This window comes from Lolium perenne, chromosome 5, assembly GCF_019359855.2.
Source record: "Lolium perenne isolate Kyuss_39 chromosome 5, Kyuss_2.0, whole genome shotgun sequence".
In the NCBI taxonomy this organism is placed as follows: domain Eukaryota; kingdom Viridiplantae; phylum Streptophyta; class Magnoliopsida; order Poales; family Poaceae; genus Lolium; species Lolium perenne.
In genome coordinates, this window is record NC_067248.2 from 124,356,128 (window position 1) to 124,375,795 (window position 19,668).

At 40.9% G+C, this 19,668-nt stretch overlaps 3 protein-coding genes and 1 long non-coding RNA gene across 5 annotated transcripts; all 4 read right to left on the reverse strand.

Annotated features, from left to right (window-relative positions):
- Positions 1 to 2,859: 2,859 nt before the first annotated feature.
- On the reverse strand, positions 2,860 to 3,305 carry LOC139831285 (uncharacterized). The gene is made up of 3 exons (XR_011745985.1): positions 3,174 to 3,305; positions 3,011 to 3,070; positions 2,860 to 2,919 (listed from the first exon to the last, which is right to left on the reverse strand). It is a non-coding gene; the product is annotated as an uncharacterized lncRNA (long non-coding RNA).
- A 1,894-nt stretch (positions 3,306 to 5,199) lies between these two features.
- LOC139831585 (uncharacterized) lies at positions 5,200 to 8,991 on the reverse strand. The gene is made up of 4 exons (XM_071820884.1): positions 8,781 to 8,991; positions 8,020 to 8,434; positions 7,612 to 7,923; positions 5,200 to 7,498 (listed from the first exon to the last, which is right to left on the reverse strand). Exons 1-4 carry the CDS (start codon positions 8,989 to 8,991, stop codon positions 5,200 to 5,202), a joined length of 3,237 nt encoding a protein of 1,078 aa, XP_071676985.1.
- Positions 8,992 to 12,586: 3,595 nt separating this feature from the next.
- Positions 12,587 to 14,564, reverse strand: LOC127304796 (uncharacterized). Of its 2 annotated transcripts, none has more exons than XM_051335382.2 (5): positions 14,283 to 14,564; positions 13,999 to 14,117; positions 13,434 to 13,716; positions 13,091 to 13,320; positions 12,587 to 13,007 (listed from the first exon to the last, which is right to left on the reverse strand). In XM_051335382.2, exons 2-5 carry the CDS (start codon positions 14,113 to 14,115, stop codon positions 12,756 to 12,758), a joined length of 882 nt encoding a protein of 293 aa, XP_051191342.1. In that variant the 5' UTR covers positions 14,116 to 14,117; positions 14,283 to 14,564; the 3' UTR covers positions 12,587 to 12,755. The 2 variants fall into 2 exon arrangements, with proteins under 2 accessions (XP_051191342.1, XP_071676697.1); XM_071820596.1 differs by having other exon boundaries at positions 14,221 to 14,564.
- Positions 14,565 to 14,718: 154 nt separating this feature from the next.
- Positions 14,719 to 17,066, reverse strand: LOC127304795 (uncharacterized). Its single transcript, XM_051335381.2, has 5 exons — positions 16,359 to 17,066; positions 16,096 to 16,262; positions 15,557 to 15,714; positions 15,285 to 15,466; positions 14,719 to 15,154 (listed from the first exon to the last, which is right to left on the reverse strand). The coding sequence occupies exons 1-5, from the start codon at positions 16,776 to 16,778 to the stop codon at positions 14,819 to 14,821; spliced, it is 1,263 nt and encodes a 420-aa protein (XP_051191341.1). The 5' UTR covers positions 16,779 to 17,066; the 3' UTR covers positions 14,719 to 14,818.
- Between the last annotated feature and the right edge of the window lie 2,602 nt (positions 17,067 to 19,668).

Consider the following 19,668-nt stretch of genomic DNA (forward strand, 5'->3'; position numbering starts at 1 on the left):
CATGAGCTAAGACCTGTGGCCTGACTCTTTCAATTTTATCAGCTGGACAAAAAAAAATTAGATAGAAGGCGCTAAATAGTCCGACTTTAAATTAATAAAGTCTTTTAGGGCTGAGATTACATAATGCTAGAAACAGCTTACATGTCACAAATGCAACAAGCAAAAGAAAGAGAAATGGAGCGCTACTTGTGTATCGAAGCCTTCGTCCCAACTCCGCGCACCGAGTGGAGGAAGCCAAGAATGGAGAGGCCGGATCACACCACCGTCTACTGAGATTCCGTCACGGGCTCCGCGGTGGCTCCGCCGCAAGACTAGTCACCAACCCGGACCAGGAGAATTCTATTTGCCATGGGCCGAGGCCCAAGCATTACCCACTGCGTCAGGTACCCAGTTTGCCGGCACAAAAAAGTGCCGGCAAAGGCACCAAAAGTGCCGGCAAAGGTTTTTCGAGGCACAAAAAAAAGTGCTGCGTTTATTCCAGTCGAGATTGCTCTTTGCCGGCATTTTTCGTGAGATGCCGCGGTATGTAATTCAAGGCACAAATACTGGTGCCAGTAATAGCTATTTCAGGCAGATCAGTTTTTGCCTGTTAAGAGTTTTGCCGGCACTTTTCGATTGTGCCGTGGAAGGTTTTTGCCGGCACTTTATGGAGATGCCGCCGAATCTTTTTCTGGCACAAGGTGGTGACGCCGCGGAACCTTTTTCTGGCACAAGGTGGAAATGCCGTTCAAAGCTTTTGCCGGCATTTCTGCAAATGCCTCCAAATTTGTTTTCAGGCATATAGGCCTAATGCCGCTGTTTCTTTTTGTAGGCAAATTTTGATATACTGTACTGGCAGCATTCATGAACATTCAGTCAAATCATTTAACTTACAATTCAGTCATAAGCATTCAGTCAACACTTTGAAACATCCAAGTATTTAACTTACAATTACACAAACAAGCATTCAGTCATAAACAGAATTCAGTCATAAGCAGTCATAAACATGATCATCCAGCATCAGATAACTTACAAGCATTCAGTCATAAGCAGTCATCAACATCATCCAGCATCATCCATCATTAGATAACATACAAATTCATCAGCTTGAAAGCATCATCCAGCCTGGTCACACATCATCCAGCAATTCATCAGCCTGGACTGGAGAAGCTATGGAGGCTTTTGACTTGAAGGTGAAGGTTCTCCTCCTCTTAGTTCTGTCAGGGTTTTGACTGTCATTGAGGTTATCTGTTCTCCTAATTTTATCCCGATTCGCTGCTTGCTCCTGCAATGTCAACACCCTACCATCTGATCTGGAATGAATGCGCAAGTTCTTGTCCATGCTGCTCACAATTGATGCATGAGTCATGTCCACTTCTTCAGTACTGACCTGCAAGCATTACCCAACAAGGTTCAAAATGAAGCTATGGTCCCCAACAATAGTTGGCATCCCTATAGCTTGAGAAATAGAAGTAAGAGAGTCATTACTGCAAAGCAATTCATTTCAAACAACCAACTGATAGGCAACAAGCTAGGCTAGGATGATTGGAAAGCATCACAGAGGTCACTGTATCAATACACATGCTTTTCCAACTATAAGCAACCACCAGTACATGGTGAGGAGCAACAACACAGTTTGTCAGGCAACATGCATAGATAGTTAAAGCATTAGATAGTTATCAAGCAATTGTTTGGGTATCTATGGAAGCAGAATCCTGATATATTGAAGTTCCTCTAAATATCAGCAGGTGCACCAATACTACAATCATGGTTGTTTCATGACACTACAGTATTGATCATGTTTCACATGGTTTTTTTCATGACACTACAGTATTGACACTACAGTATTGATCAAGTGATAATTGGCATTCTCAAGAGGCAAGTGTAACTTACATTCTTCCTTGGCCACTGGATTGAGTGTGCCTCAGCTTCACCGAGTAGCGTCATTCTCCCCTTTGCTTGTGGTAACCTCGTGGTTCTCTTCAAGACCATGTTGATCATAACCTCAATGTACTCATCAGTGTCTGCATTCTGCACAGTGCCAAGAGCCACTATTGTTTCACTGGTTGGTGAAGTTAAAGCGACGTCCATTCCTTTTTTCACATTTACTGTCCCTTTGTTCCTTTTCTTCTTCACCTCACTGTTTTTCATCTTGTTCTCTTGTGCCTTCTCCACTTTGACCGATTTAATGATCTTGTTCACACTAGCTGTCTGCAGATAACATATTTTGTTATTTCTTTCTATAAGGCTCAGTTATAACATATTCTGTAGAGTATTTTTCATTCTATGAGGGTCAGTACCTTTGCCTCTAGATGCTTGTAGGTTGTCTTTGAATGATTCCCTTCTTCTTGATTGGTAAACATTTCTTCCTGGCTAAACATACTTTCCTGGCTGTATACACCCTGCTGGCTATACGTTGTTTCATGGGTATAAATTGTTTCCTGTCAAATACCAAAAATGTCGCATGAATGTATGATTAGGTGGTAGATTCAATTACCAGTTTTAAAAAGTACCAATGTTAGCAGCTCATACCTTTGGTATAGAACTATTAGGTTCCTTCACACTCTTTCTCTCCTTTATTTTTCTGGCTCTTCTATCTTCATGAGTTGTGGTGGCCTACATTTAAACAATCAGAGCACACAATTAACAGGACCATCTAGGGGCCAAGTGGACATGGAACTGTTGATACTTTACCTTGGCTTGAGATCCTCCAACTTGTGAGGTATGACTATGTTTTTGGCTTCTTTTTGCATGTGTTACTTCAGTTGATCTAGTTTCCTGCATTTAAACAATCAGAGCACACAATTAACAGGACCATCTAGGAGCCAAGTGGACATGAAACTGTTGATACTTTACCTTGGCTTGAGAACCTCCAACTTCTGAGGTATGACTAGGTTTTTGGCTTCTTTTTGCATGTGTTACTTCAGTTGATCTAGTTTCCTGCATTTAAACAAAATTATCAAATACTTACCTGCACCATCTGGATAGTATGATTACAATACAGATCATGAAAGAAGAAGCTGAGTCTTACATTTTCTTTGCAACCTGTAACCTCACTGCTAATAACTTTCTCAACATTTTGTTTGGTAACCTACATTGGTTCAATCATATCACTAATTTAGATATCACCAGACTTTATGGAAATATACTGTTGACCATGTAATTAGTCATGAATGAAGAAGTTTGTAGTGTACCTGGATTGTAGGAATACCTTCCATTCCCTCTTCACTTGTCTGCTGTTGCTGTTGCTGGTTGTCCTGTATTTTCTGGCTAGCTTGGTACACTAGCATTAGTTGACTCAACTGCCCTTCTATGATATCAGTCTTTCGTGCCATGTTTTCGACCACAAGCTTTAGGTCTCTGGTCTCTTTCCTACTCTCTTCAAGAGCTGCTAGTGCTTGAGCTAGATTTTCTGATCCTTTTCCACCAACTACCATGCCTAGACCATACCTTGTTGACTTCTTTGCTTTGGGAAACAATGTTGAATAGAGGTCATTGGGATTTGGTTCCTCCCCATGCAGCTCAGGATTGGCATTTAGTTTGTTATTGATTTCATTCTACAAGGAAATCAGTGTCATGGGTGTATTGTTGCAAGAACAAGTATGTGTGCTGGCAGTAGTTACTTGAAGGTGAAACTTACAATTTTTCCAGCAGCAAAATTGTCAACTGGCAGTCCTTTGCTATTAGTGTGAGTGATCCTGTACAGCTCAGCCCTCCCAATTTTTTTACCTTCTAGGATCTCCTGCAAATCACATGGATTATGCCCTCATGAACTTGTAAAAATATTTCAAATGGTAAGGTTGTACACAAAGTAATATGCAGAAAATTTAATTCTGAATTGATTAGTTTGGATTATTACTGTTTGATCTTGTACAACTGCGAAGCTCCTTGACCCAGTAGTGTGTGTACTATTTGGCTGGTTTTTCCTTGCAGTTTTGTTCTTCCTTGACAATCTCTGCAATTTAAGTTTACATTTTCAGTTCATGGTAAGATTAGTAAGCATACATTTTCAAATTGAAAGTTTGAAAATGTAATGATTCACCTTGCACTTTTTTTGCTTCCAACGCCTCACCAACCAATCCCATTGAGCTTCAGGAAGTCTTTGGCCACACCTGTTCGCAACGTTCTCTTCTATTGATAACTTTGACTTGTAATATTTCTTCTTTAAGTAGCACTTGAAATCTTTCCATTTTTTACCTGCAGACTTTAGTACCCAGTACCTATGTCTTTCTTCAACATTAAAGAATGCCTGCAATACATAAGTAGCAACAGTTAGACAAAAAAAACCTTTCCACTGTTATTGCAGTGAGAAATAAATGTAATGCAGTTTAAATACCTTAACAGTTTCCCACAAGTGCATTTTCTCAGATCTGGGTACTTTGCTCCAGCTTGTTGCTGCCATTGAAATTTCTTTTCCTTTAACTAAACTTCCAATAAAATTGGAGAACTGGCTGGTGTTTGGACCACAAGGCTGTCCATTGTCATTGAATTCCACATCTATTTTACAGTTTGGATTAACATGTTTCCAGAACCCCTTCAGTAATGTTGGACCTCTATGGGATTTCTCTTCTTCTGTGCCTAAAACCATAATTGTTAAAACAGATTAGATATACTATATTTCTTTCCATTAGATACTGTTAACAGAACATTGATAGATCAAGAATCTAGCCTGGAGTGTTGTTAATTTTAATTGATCCATCTTCATATTCATCACCAGGATCAGTAGTTGCATCACTGTCATAGCCTTCACCATCATTTTCTCTCTGCCCATCCTCAGCACCATCTTCTTCCTCATCATCCTCTTCATCACTGTCATCTTCATCATCATCATCATCTTCATCTTCCTCTAGTTGTTCATATATAGTTTTATTCTCAACAATCTGAACAAAGGATATTTAAAAGTAATAGTTAGACAAATATCTTGGAATCCTGCAAAACTAGTTGTGTACAAAGGTGTTGAGATGTAGAATTCATTACTTACTTGCTGGTTCCCTGGCAAGTATCCAGTAGCTTTTGCTATGTGTATGAACCTTTCCAACATATTATCACCATTGCTTCCAGCTGCTACAGCTTCACCTACTTTGATCATCTTTTCCTTCCATTCTTGAGTATCTGACTTATTTGTTCCTGCACATATATTAAATGAATTATTTGTTCCTGCACATAATAGTAACTTCAAAGAAAAGTAAGAACATGTCAAACAGGACTGTCATACCCAAACTAACTGTCTATTCTAGGCTCCATGTCAAAGTAATCTCTAATTGAAGGACAGACAACAGAGTACCAATCATCATCTACAGCATCTTTCACATAGTATATCTGCTTAGCTTGGCTTGCAAATATAAATGGTTCTGATCCAAATTCTAACTGCTTCAGGTTTACTTGTGTTATCCCAAAGTTGGCGATGTTTTTAACTCCAGCAGGTTTTGACCATTCACATTTGAACAGTACAACACTTCCTTGGTTGGAATAATTTAACTCAACAATCTCAACTATTCTACCATAATATTCTACTTCTCCTTTTAATGGGTTCTTATCTTTCGAACTAGAATAACTGGAAGTCATAGATGAGTTTGAAACTCCATCACATTGAGTGCTTTTGCCTGCTGCAAACTCCTTTGTGTGGAATACACAACCATTAATGCAGTAGCTGTTGTACTTCTTGACCATCATGTAAGGCTTGTTTGCTAGCAAAACAATATCTTCTGGCAATTTTGTGCCTTTAAGAAGCAAAGACTGCACATGGTCAATGAACCAAGTATGGAATGTTCTGTGATGTTCTACTTCTACCTGTCTTTTACTTTTTCTCTTTTTCCCAGCAGCTAAAGCTTTCATATGCTTCTCTGTGTAAGAACTGATGTGCTCATAATTGAAGAGTACATACTTCTGTGCTTGTGTCCATGACAGGTAATCTAGTTCAGAAATACTGCAAGCTGATAATGGTCTTCCAAAAATCGTCAGGTACTTGCTGCAATTTTTGTTTGCACTACTAGTCAAATTATCATCATGTCTTGGTGGTCTGTTGAACTTGGTGTTACAATCATCCACATATCTACTGCAGAATGTCAAACACTCATCGAACAAATATGACTCTGCAATGGATCCTTCAGGGTGGCTTCTATTGTGTACCCAGTTTTTCATGTTGCCAATGAACATTTCTGTGGACCACATGTTCCTGAATTGAACAGGCCCAGCAAGTCTCACTTCAGTTGGAAGATGTATAACCAGGTGCTCCATTATATCGAAGAATGTGGGAGGAAAAATCTTCTCAAGTTCACATAATATCTCTGGCAACTGGTCTTCAACAATTGCTATCTCTTTGTTGCTGACGATCTTCGAAGTAATGACCTTGAAACACTTGGCAAGCTTCACCAAGGGCAATGCAACTTCTTCAGGCAATGTCTTCATTACAGCCAGAGGTAATATTTCTTCAAACAAAATGTGGCAATCATGAGTTTTCAGCCCAACAAACTTGTTTTCCTCTAACCTTACCTTGTTGTACATTGAGGAAGCATGGTTGTCTGGAAATCTCACATTTTTCACCAGACCACAGAACATCTTCTTCTTTGATGACTCCATGTAGTACACTGCATCTGGCAAGTCAGGTTTTTCTTGTGTTTCATCAATATGCAAATGTTCTCTGATCTTCATTCTCTTCATATCCATCCTAGCATTTGCATTATCTTTTGACCTTTTGTCCACATCAAGCAAAGTGTTGACTATGTTGTCAAACACATTCTTTTCAATGTGCATTGAATCCAAGTTGTGTCTCACTAGCAAAAATTTCCAATATTCTAGTTGGAAAAAGATGCTCCTCTTCTTAAAAGTTGATTCAACAGTATGTACTTCCTCCTTATTCTCCAAATCCTCATCCCCTTCTCCTCTTTTCCTTTTCTTCCTTCCACTCCTCTTTTGCTTCTGTAGTTTTCCATATGCAGTTTGGATATCCATTGTCATAGCAGAAATTTCTTCCCCTGTTGGCTGTACTGGAGGATCCCTGAAATCAGTAGTACCATCAAAAGATTTCTCATCTCTTCTGAATGCATGATCCCTTGACAAGAACCTTCTGTGACCTAAGAAACATGCTTTGTGCCCATGCTTCAACCTTCTAGAGCAAGTTCCTAAGAGGCAATGAGAACAGACAACAATACTTTCACCACTCAATATTCCACGGCCCAACCAGTCACTAATGGTCCAGAGAAGTGCAGCATAGACTCTAAACTTTTTACCAAAATGAGCATCATGTACAAGAACACCATGGTGCCACAACTCCTGTAGCTCATCAATTACAAGTTGCAGGTATACATCAATGTCTTTCCCTGGTGATCTCCTTCCTGGTACAATGACAGACAATATGAAGTTGGTTTCCTTCATGCAAATCCAGGGAGGGAAGTTGTATGGGATCAGAATTATAGGCCAGATGCTATATGACAAGTTCATATTCCTGAACGGGTTGAATCCATCTGTAGCTAGTCCAAATCTGATGTTCCTTGGTTCTTTGCTTGAACGACCTGCACTGCTGTCAAAGTTCTTCCAAGCGTGTGAATCAATGGATGCCTCATTACTTCATCTTTGGTTCTCCCATCATTGTGCCAACTCATCAGAGCTGCTGTTTTGTTAGATATGAACAACCTCCTGACTCTTTTCTTCAGTGGGAAATGTCTGATAACTTTCCTTGCAACTCTACTGATTCTCTTCCCACCTACTACACTTCTCTCAGTCTTCCATCTGCTTGTTTTGCAAACTGGGCAGACATTGGCATTGGCATGGATGCCTCTGAAAATTATGCAGTCATTGAAACATACATCATAAGTATCATATGCAAGACCAACTCCTCTGATGTACTGCTTTGCTTCATGAAATTTCTTCGGCAGAGAATGTCCTTCAGGTAGTGCTTCCCTGAACAGTGTCAGCATATCTTCAAATGCAGCATTTGTCATTCCCCTGACATTTTTAATGTTGAGCAGTCTTACTAGAAACTGCAGCTTTGAAAACTTCTTGCATCCTGGGTACAACTACTGGCCACCATCATTGACTAACCTCTTGTATGTTTCGACATCTTCATCTTCACTATCATCTTCACTGCCTTCTTCTTCTTCTGAATGCAATGAACTTCTAGGGTACATGTCAAACCCATCTAACAATAGCTGGTCAATCTCATCTCTAGCATTACTACTATCTTCTGGAGAGCTAGAGTGTGTGTCAGGATCATTGTTAACAACTGGTTCACCATGAAACAGCCAGGTTTTATATCCAGGCATGAATCCAGTACAGACTAGATGATCATTCACAATGTCTACATCATGCCAGAACCTGTTACCACAATTTTTGCATGGACACAGTATCTTCCTATCTTGCACTTCATTTCTTACAGCAAATTTTAAGAATAAGGAGACTCCAGCTGCATACTCATCTGAAGACCTTGAAGCTTCCATCCAACTCTTATCCATTATTACTGTTTTTTAGTAAAACTTAGAGTTTAAATAGAATCCAGTAATGAACTAAGCCATCTTATACAATCACAAGGGAACAACTAATAGAGCAATGCAGTAACCAAGCAATAGAGCAATGCAGTAACTATGAATTGCAGTAATCCACTAACCAAGATCAAGCACAATGCATTAACCAAGCAAACAATCACAAGGGAGCAAGTAATAGAGCAATGCAGTAACCAAGCAAACAATACAGGAAGGTTAGCATGCTATCCAGTACTAGAGCAATCCAGTAACCAAGCAAACCAGCAAATCATAGCAAACCAGTAATACAGGAATTTGTAGGTGGAGGTTCGATTCACCACGTACCAGATGAACTCGCCTCCGTGTTGTTTGAGTTCGTGAATCGACGGAGAAAGGACCGCCGCGGATCAACCTTAGCTTGGACTCCAGTAGGATCCACCTTGGCTTGAACTCCAGTAGGATCCACCATGGCTTGAACTCCAGTAGGATCCACCATGGCTTGAACTCCAGTAGGATCCACCATGGCTTGAACTCCAGTATGATCCACCATGGCCATCAGCACGCGGATCCTAGGGGTCGCCGTCACCTGCGAAACCTCAGGCCGCCGCCGCCACGCAGAATCCGCAACCCTAATCGGTGGAGGGCCGAGGTGGAGGAGATCTAGATCGGTGGAGGAGGAGGTCGGTGGCGAAGGAGGAGGGCCGAGGTGGAGGAGATCTAGCGGAGGTGGAGGAGGAGGTCGGCGGCGGCGGAGGAGGGCCGAGGTGGAGGAGATCTAGCGGAGGTGGAGGAGGGCCGAGGTGATGGAGGAGGGCGGCAACGGCGGAGGAGGGCGGCGGTGGCGGAGGAGGGCGGCGGCGGCGGATCAGATCGGCAGAGGAAGGAAAAATGCGAAGGAAAATGCGAAGGGTTGAAGGAAACGTTGGGTGGAAGGACCATATTGTAAAAATGAGTTCGGTGGAAGGACCATTTGGTAAAACGTTTTGAGTTGCATTAAAACAAAATCACTTTCGGTGGAAGGACCAAATCATTTTCTTTTGTTTGAAAACAAAACGTTTTGGTAAATTTTTTAAAACATTAAAACATTTTAGCATTTAAGAAACCATGTTAACATAAGCCAAAGGGTTGAGAACCATCCTTTGGTAACCATCATGGATTGAGAACCATGTTATCTCCATGTAAGGATTGAGAATCAAAGGGTACATGCTCCTTTGGTAAAAAATTTTAAACATTGCAAGATGTTTAAAAGCAATGCAGAGGTTGGCTTCTATCCATGTTTGTAAACATGTCAAGGGAATCACTACTGCATAAGCAGTTCATCCATTTATGTTGTTCAAAAAGAACAACATAATTTTCAATAGAATTTTCAAAAATATGCAGCAGCTATTGTTGCAAGAAAAATTCAATGCAAATGTGATGACAGCACAAGTGCTTTATGAATTCTTGCAATGACATATATAGTAATACAAAATCAGTTAACTTCCTAACACATAGTAATAGCACACATATTTGATAATGCCATCATCAGGTCATACAAAGACTGGACAACATAATGACAGTAGTCTTACATAAGCAGCACATCAACAAAAGTAAACACCAACAAGATGTGTTCCATAGCAGCACATCAACATAAGCCAACAACAAGATGTGTGCCATTGCAGCACATCAACAAAAGTAACCACCAGCCATATGTCTTCCACAAACTAACAGTAATTACATACTGCACAAACTACAGTCAAAAGCACCAACATAAACTAAAGCATCTTCAGTCAGCAACCAGCTTGAATCAGCATTTCTTTAGATGTCTTCTATCTTGTGGACAGAGACACCAATGTAGTCTTGCATCATATCAACCCTGATCAGAAGAAGAGAGCCTTGAACTATGGAGTTGGCCTCACAGAAATTGTCCATGTCTTGTCCATTCAGCCAGACGACCAGCCTGCCCAAGACCCCAGTTTGAATGAAGTAATGCCCAGCAATGTCTTCACTGATAGTCCTGCTAGAAAACCTTGCAATTCCCCTCTTTGGGTAATTGTAACCATGGACAAGGTTTTCTGGCAGTGCCTGCAATAGAAACCACAGGAGTAGAGCATTAAGCAATGCTGAATGTGAAATGTAAGAACTGTACGAACTGTATGAACAAGGTTTGTGAGACTTGAAGATTACCAATCTTTTTGATGTAGCATCAACTGCATCAACTCTGTGAACAAAGTACTGAAGCTCATCAACTGAGTCGACATCTTTTGAGGCATCCTTGTACATTTCCCAGACAATCTCAGTCATGTCTGCTTCACCAACAGCATGCATGTTTGAGAATACTGTCTTGTAAAGTATGTCTCTGATTTGCTCAGGTACATAAATTGGTCCTGCAAAAATTTGCAAAACAATGAACACAAATTATTAAACAAACTAACTGTCTGACAAGTTTCCAGAAGAGTAATGTACATACCATTCATAAGAAAGAAGGGCTTTTGGTTTCCATCAGGATCTGCAACAGATACTTGGAAGATGCCATCACCAGCCTCTTCTTCATACTCCATACCTTCTGCATCTTCATCATCAAGCTCATCTTCACTGTCATCTTCAGTAGGTAACTTGAAGGTGACAACATCGTTGACATCAACAAGGTGTGACATGAGGAAATAAGACCACCAGGGGCCACATATGGCTGTGGAGTTTGTACTCTTCTCTAAGTAAAAGTCCAGCCTGTGGCCAGCAGCAAGAGCATGCAACCACTTGTCCCCATACTTGTTTAGTTTTTCCTTGAAGTAACAAGGAACAGTCTGTTCAAAGCATGAAACACAATGTGAGATTAGTCTTGCAGATAAATAGAAATTTAAGCATGAAATTCAAGTAATCAATGTACAAGGAATTGCATACCGCAGAGTGATCATAGTCCTCTTGCATGATGATCTTGAATGATGTAGCACGCCTGTTTGAATATTTGCAGTTGGCCATAGGCTGATGGCAGAACCGACAGTTGCCTTGATCCATTTGAACCTATCCCAAAGTAAATGTCAGTATATTAATTGATATGAACCCTAAAAAAATTGTTTACAGTGATGGAAACAGATCTAATCTAGCAAATGAACCCTAAAAAGGTTGAATGGGTTGAAACCATGATATATAATCTAGCAAATGAACACATGCAAGGATGAAAAGGTTAAACAGATTGAACCAATGCAGTCAAAACAAGCAAATGAACGCATGCAAGGATGAAAAAGGTTAAATGGATTGGAACCATGCAGTCAAATCAAGCAAATGAACGCATGCAAGGAGGAAAAAGGCCAAACAGATTGAACCAATGTGAACAGATCTGAGAAGATTAGAAAGAGGGAATGAAGAATGTTCAATAGATTGAACCCATGCGAACACATCATCAATCAAGAAGAAGTGGCACAAAAAAATCACCTTGCAAAAAAGATGGCAAGAACTGGAAGCAAGGAGAGGGGTTTTTTTGTTTCGAACTAAACTTGCAGGAGAGGGTTTTTTTTTGTTTCGAACTCACCTTGCAGAAGAAGCGACTGCAAGATCTAGATGAACTTGAAGAAGAACCGTCGACGAACTGCTACAGGAGATAACCGCTTCCAGTCGTCACCGTCGAGGAACTGCTACAGGAGAAGTGGAAGAAGTGGAGCGAGAGAGATGAAGTGGAAAAAGTGACGGAGAGAGAGATGAACTGGTTAATATAGTAGGGGGACGGTATGACTTCCAACAACCCAGCCCAGGATGAATTATATATGGGCTGACGACCGGCCCAAAATGAAATTGAAGGCCCAGATCTGGTTAATGTTAGCCCACGATGCAGAGAAACTTCTGTTTTGAAATGTCCTTTATAAATGGCAGAAAGAACAACAAAATTTAGCCAAAACAATTTTGAAGATGTGCAGCTATTGTTGCTAGAAAAAATTCCATGCAAATGTGATAAAAACACAAGTGCCTCAGGAATTCTTGCATGGTAAAACTTAAAAATCCTGATTTTTTTTGGAAATCTCCTTTAGAAATGGCAAAAAGAACAACAGCTGTTGCAAGAAAAATTCCATGCAAATGTGATAAAAACACAAGTGCCTCAGGAATTCTTGCTTTCACATATATAGTAGTAATCACAGTAGATTACAGTAGTCTTAAAATTGAATCTTAGCACATTCAAAACACATTTAATATCATCAAGCAAATCACAGTACATTCCACAGTAGTCTAAAACATTACAAATCACAATAGATTCCACAGTAGTCTAAACATTTCAAATCACAATAGATTGGTAGAAAATAGATTAAACAGCAAGTCACACATGACCACTTAACAACTAGACCCTATACTTCATGGGTTGATGATCTCCACAAAGTCCAGAACAATTGCTTCAGCCCTTGGTGTTGCAATCATCAGAAGGAGAGTTCCTTCAACAATATGTGATTGCTCCCTGAAGTTATCCCACCCAATGGTAATTGCAATGTGATCATCTCCTTCAATGTGGTACCAGGCTACAACAGGCTCTTCAAGGTCCCTCTTCCACAAGTGTGCAAATCCATTGACAGGGGAGCCGACATGGTTAAATGGTTTTGGATTCAGGTACTGAAAGAGGGGAAAAAAAATCTTGTCAGTACAGACTTGTATTCACAGTTCACAGCACATGTCTTATTACATGTACAACATACCAGGGCATCAAATTGCACATTTTCCTCATTATAAATATGAGCAAAGAACTGCAACTCCTTTGTACTCTCATAGAACTCATTTTCATCAAGCTCCTGGTTTGGAGCAGCCAACACAACTTTGGTCAGGCCAAAGGTAATGGCAGCCATATGCTCCTCAGTGATGGCTCTGATGTTTGTGAATATTGTCTTGTGGAGTTGCATCCTGATTCTTGGGATTACATCATAAACAACTGGTGCAGAACAAAGAAACAAGTCAGTATAAAAATGAATACCTTGTCAGTGTTCACAATTTGGTATATGAACAATTTGTTGCCCTGGTATGTTTGTGAATAATGTATCATACCTTGTTCTCTAACATAAGGTTTCTCTACCTTGTCAGTGTTCACAATTTGGTATACATTGAGATGGAATCTGTTCTCTTCTTCCATGTAGGTGAAAGAAACTACATCACCAAGTTGGATATCATACAACCTCACAAGGGACCTCCAGTATGGACCACAAATTGTTGTAGTGGTACCATCTTTCTCAAGATACATGTCAAAAACCCTCATTGGGCATTTTGCCACCATCCAGTTCTCTGAACTTGCAAGCTTACTAACTTGCTCCTTGAATTTGCAAGGCACAGCCTGAAATAATTTAGAAGAGCAGATAGGAATGAAAAAATAATACTGAGCATTGCAATGCACAGACTGAAATAATTTAGAAGAGCAGAGAGGGGAATGAAAAAGTAATAGCATGTCATACTGAGCATTACAAGGCACATAAAGACATAATTTGGTATAGCAAGGAGGGAAGAAAAAATAATAGCATGTCATACTGAGCATTGCAAGGCACATCAAGAAATTATTCAGTATAGCAAGGAGGGAAGAAAAAATACAAGTTAGTGGTATTAATGCAATGGTACTAACCACTCCATTTTCAAATCCCTGCATCATCTGAACTTCGAAGGAAACTGCACGCCTGTTAGAACGGCGACCACAGTTTTCCAGGGGTTGACGACAGAAAAAACAACCAACCGCATCCATCCCTGATAAGAACATGAGTTGCAATCTCATCCATTGGTTGATGACAGAACAAATGAACATGAAGATTCATGCAAGAATGTGAAACATGTAAAGAAATTTACCAACCAAAAGTGCAATGCAAATGAAGGAGAACAAACTGCCCAAACTGCCCAAACAGTAGAACTCACCAGGAACTGCTTCTTTGGATTTCGCTGGCCGGTTTTTCTCCTTATGTAGGTGCCAGGCAATGATTCCACGTAGTGGTACCACTTACCCACGTTCCCACGATAGAACAGAAAAGGCCCACAGGCCCACAGGCCCATTGTGCAAATAAGTAATTAATGTGCAGGCCCAATAGAACAGAAAAACATTGAATGGACATTTTTAAAATTGCTTTTTGAAGAAAACAAATCAAAAAAATGTAAACGCCAAATGTTGGCTACCTGCCTTGTTCTGAATATAGATTATTTCAGAACATTGATGGCAGGATAGTCATTTTGTACAAAAGGAATAAAATCATCAACAATATGACACAGGATATTGATTTAATCTTTGATAATATTTCATACATTGTAGAACAATGCAGGCAGGATGATCATACTTAATTGATAAGATCCATGCATAACTTACAATAGTCTTAACCAGTATTACAGAAGTACCCAATAACACTTAACATCATAACTTATAACTAGTGAACCATCCAACACTGCTCTTCTCCATTAGGTCATTCTTGTAAATCTTCAAGCTTTGTGATCACCATCCGTAACCAGGCAAATTGGTCCCTCCTAGTGTATGGAATTTCCCTCTCATCCTTGAAGGTTATCTTGCAAACGTCTCCTTCCTTGAGCTTGAATGCTTCTACAGTTTTTGTCCAGCCAACACTGATCTTGGCCTTTCGTGATCCATCGTACCTCATCCTGCAGTACTTGTTTAAACTGCTTGTACTAGAGTTGACAACTACAGCGACATCCTGAGCTCCACCAGAAATACCATACTTAATGTGCTGATGTGACATTAGAAATTGAACAAGGTATGCACTGGTGTACTCTTGTGAAAAATCCTGAAATTCATGGATCGAATTTGAATTCAGTAAAATTTCTACAATCTTATAGAACATGCATCAATGGAAGGCAACAACATTCATCATCAGATGCTATTCAAAATAATGCAGAGAAAGCAGGAGGACTTACCAGTTTACCTTCACCTGGTATTACATTGTTCTTCATCAGTGTGCAGACATAGTGCTTCATTTCTGGCATTGGCAGCTCCTCCACAATGCTACATAGCTGATCCCTTTGTTTACAAGTCAGCTGTACTTCATTACCAAAAATGCAGCACTTGTCAAATGATTGATCACCAGATAAACCTGGCCCTATTTGACAAAATAGTGTGGTGTTAGAATAATAGTAAGGTAATGCAGCACTTGTCATCTTTGAAACATAACTTTGATTCAGAAACAAACCTCTAAGAATGGTCCACGTGTTCCAATCATCATCATCAGCACTGAAGTAATCATCCTCTTCACTGTAATGATCATCCTCTTCACTGTAATGATCATCTTCTTCACTGTAATAATCATCCTCTTCAGTCTCATAGTCTGGCTCCTCTTTGTTCTTCTCACTGTGATGGCAAACAAGATGAATTAAGCTTCCCATGATGGCAAACAGAAATTTCATGATAGGCAAAGAAGAAATTTCCAAAGCAAATAAGGGTAGGCTAGAATTAACTAGGTGCCTGCATTGTCTTGACTCACAAAAGAATTAACTACATTGTTGAACAAGTAGTCCAGATCAGCTCTTAAATACTCCAGACATGCAAACCACTTCAACAAGCATAAGCAAATTGCAGATATATGCTTAAATACTCCAGACATGGTAACACCAAGTAACCTATCCTTGTTGACATAATTTTTGAACTAAAAAAGGGGTATGTATTCGTAAGTTAACTGAACCCAATATCCACTTCCTCATTCTGCAAACAGAATTTTCATGATGGACAAACCTGTGGGATGCACCAACTCCTCGGTGTCCTTCGCCTGAGGTGGTTGCAGGTCGTAAAACGGAGATGTTGTGAATCTGTCCCGGTGGCAGGGACTCCAGGGAGGGAAATGTTGAGGCAGTTGTTGAGAGCGGAATGGTGACGGTCCTGCGGAGGGGAGCCTGTGGTGCCTGCGCCGGAGATGATGTCAGTACCTTGTTTCAAACATTCACCAACTAAATCTACATAATAGAGAGAGAAATTTGAGGGGCAGTTGATGTCAGTACCTTGTCTCTCCTCTCCTTGCCTTGGTCAAGCGAATGAGATGGTGACGGAGATGGGGCAGCGAAGGGCCTGCGATGGGGACCTGCTCCGGTAGATCTTGGGACGGGTAGCTTGCGGTGAGGAGCTTGCGGTGGCTGCACAGGTGGCGCCAGAGACGGAGACGGCGGCCCAAGATTGGGGATCCTGCGGCCTGAAGCTTGCGGTGGCTGCACAGGTGGCGCCAGAGACGGAGACGGCGGCCCAAGATTGGGGATCCTGTGGCCTGAAGCTTGTGGTGGCTGCACCGGTGGCAGCGACGGAGACGGCGGCGTGATCTTGCGGCGTGAAGCTGCTGGTGGCTGCACCGGTGGCGATGGCTCTGCATACTTGCGACGGAGAGAAAGACCAGAGGAGAACGGCCATTGCGGATAAGAGGGATCCATGGCGGTCGGCGAGGGAGAACGGCGGTGGCGAAGGAGGAAGAACGGCGGCGGCGACGATGGGAGGAGAAAGTTAGGGTTTTTTTTGGTGGAGAGTGGTAAGTGACGAAAGTGTTTAAGTGCAGCCACTGGGAACGCCGCGGTGGGAGGACGAAAGTGTTTAAGTGACAAAGCACGAAGGGCCTTTTTGAAAAATGAACCACTATATACTGCCTCTTCCTCTCCGCCCGGAAGATCTAGGTTTCATTTCCCCCCCGAGCTAGGGTTTTCCACTGAGCACGGAGCTGAGGAGCCGGAAGGAGACGGAGCTGAGGAGACGGAGCTGAGGAGCCGGAAGGAGGAGACCACGCCGGCGCACGTCGGAGGCAACGCCGGCGAGGAAAGGTACAACCAAATCTTGATCCTTGATCCCCATTCCAAGAAGACGATAAAGCAAAAGAAATGGCTTTATCTTGTCAACCATTCCTCGTCTAGAAAGAAAAGTTGGGCAAATCACGGATGGTCTGTTGTTGGGGATGGAGATGGTGGAGACGACCCTTGGGCTTGACTGCTTGACTGTACTGTAGTACGATTTGTGACTAATTGATTTTAATTTTCCTGGACCTTACTAATTAGGCTTTAAATAGGCAAATCATGTGTGTGAAGCTTCTAAAAAGATGAACAATTGAAGTTCAGATGATTGAGTTTTGTTGGGCTGTGCATTTACTGGTCTTAGTGGTTGATGAGGAGCATTTCTGTCATTTTGCATTGATTGCATGTACTGGCTTGTGCATCCAGTGGTGCTGGTGCTGGTGGTCTTTTTGGCTACTGTCAACTGTCAAGTCTTTTTGGCTATTCAAACAAATGAAACACAAGAGATAAATTTGTTTTGTGCTTGGTGATAATGACTTGTTTTACATGGCAATTGCTTTTGTTGGATGAGTTACATGGCAATTGTTTGAAGTGGTTTGAAGTGGTTTAATTCTGTCTGGATCAGTTCCTCCTATTGTCTGGTTGGTTTAGCTACCAGTCTTAGAAAAAAGTACATGAAAATGTAGCCCAACCTACTGTCTTCAGTTCAAATGCATTACTCTCTGTCTGTATTCATATTATTTTTAAGTTGGTTGATGAGTTTAAGTTAAAATGCATTACTTTGATATTTATTTGATTTAGTTGGGGAGGTAACACAAATATAGTAACTTGTATTGTATGTCTTCATATTATTAATGCTCTACTATCTTCATATTATTGATTGCCTATTAATATTATAACTTGAACCTTATAGATGGGATCCACTAAAGACAATCCAATAGAAATTGACAGTGATCCAAGCTCTGACAGTAGTGCTCCAAGCATGTTCTTCAGTTCTTCAAGCTCTGACAGTGATGGCATGTCTGAATGTGACAAGTCTGAATGTGACTGTCATTCCAATGTGGTCTTCAGAGGTATTAACATGCATTTGATTCTTTCTTCATCCTGTTGGTTAACATCATCTCTAGTCTAATGTGGGTTAACATCATCTCTAGTATAATGTTGTTATTTATTTATTTATACTAATGTAGGCTTCCATTACTTAACAATGAAATTTCTCTTTGTTACAACTAGGGCCACTGGTGAGTGGGAGACAAGATTTTGATGAGCACTGCATGTTTGGAAATGACATGTACCTGACAAAAGGTCAAGTCACTTTCCTTAATGACCACTGCCACCAATTTCCAAAGGAGGATTTTGAGTACTATGTCTACAGGATGACCAAATCATCAGTGGTCAAAAATAAATGCAAGCTGGTAAAAATCTAACCTTCCTTAATATTTACATAACAATGTTGTTACTGTTGCTGATTGGAACTGATTGGATACATTGTATGGTTGACAGGATATTGGAAAGAAGTTCACTCAGCAGTACCTGAAGAAGTTCATTGACCGTGCTCCAGGCAATGCTGTTACCGTTGGTCTGGAGTACATAGACAACGATGCATGCTTTGATGTGACCATGAAGATGGCAAAGGGTAAGGCCGAGAATGCAATCATAGCAACTGGATGGTCAAAAGCAATGAAGACATATGAGATCGAAGAAGGAGACATCTGCATCTTTGAATTCTTCCTTACGAGGAAAGGTAAGCTTGGACTGATGATCCACAATGTGCATGATGACTCTGATTCTGATATGTCTGAGTCATCAGAGTAAGTGCTAAACTCTCCTGAGTCATCAATAACTGTTAGTTATCTAAGAACTTTTAGTTATATATGGACTGTTAGTTATCTATGACCTGGTAAGTGTTGAACTATGTGGACCTATAAGTTCTGAACTGCTTTTGATGCCTACCAATGGGCATTATTATGTATGGACTGTAATATGTATATAGTTAGTACTGCTTCTGAACTATCTATTATGCCTGTAATGCATGTTATGCCTGTAATGCATGGAATTGTGCCAGCAAAAGGAATTGCAGGCACTATCAGTAAGTGCCAACAGAAGGAATTGCCGGCACTTTTGAGGAGATGCCAGCAAAAGGCATTGCCGGCACTTACTGTATGCCTGTAATGACTGTATTTTAAAGGCAGTCTCAAAAAACGCCGGTAATACTGTGAATTGCCGGCACTTTTGAGGAGATGCCACTAAATAAACTGGAGGCCATTCGATAATGTGCCGGTAATACTATGCATTGCCGGCACTTTTCTGTAAATGCCACGAAAACAACTGCAGGCATATCGATAATCTGCCGGTAAACCTAGGAATTAACGGCTCTTTTTCAAAAATGCCGAGAAAACGACACTTTTTACTGGCACCTGCTAAAAAAATGCCGGCAAATGGGACAAACGCAGGCACATTTTAGAAGTGCCGGCAAGAAAGTGCCGGCAATTCTAGCACCTGACGTAGTGACCCCCACCCTTGATCTCTTCTCGACGCTGTG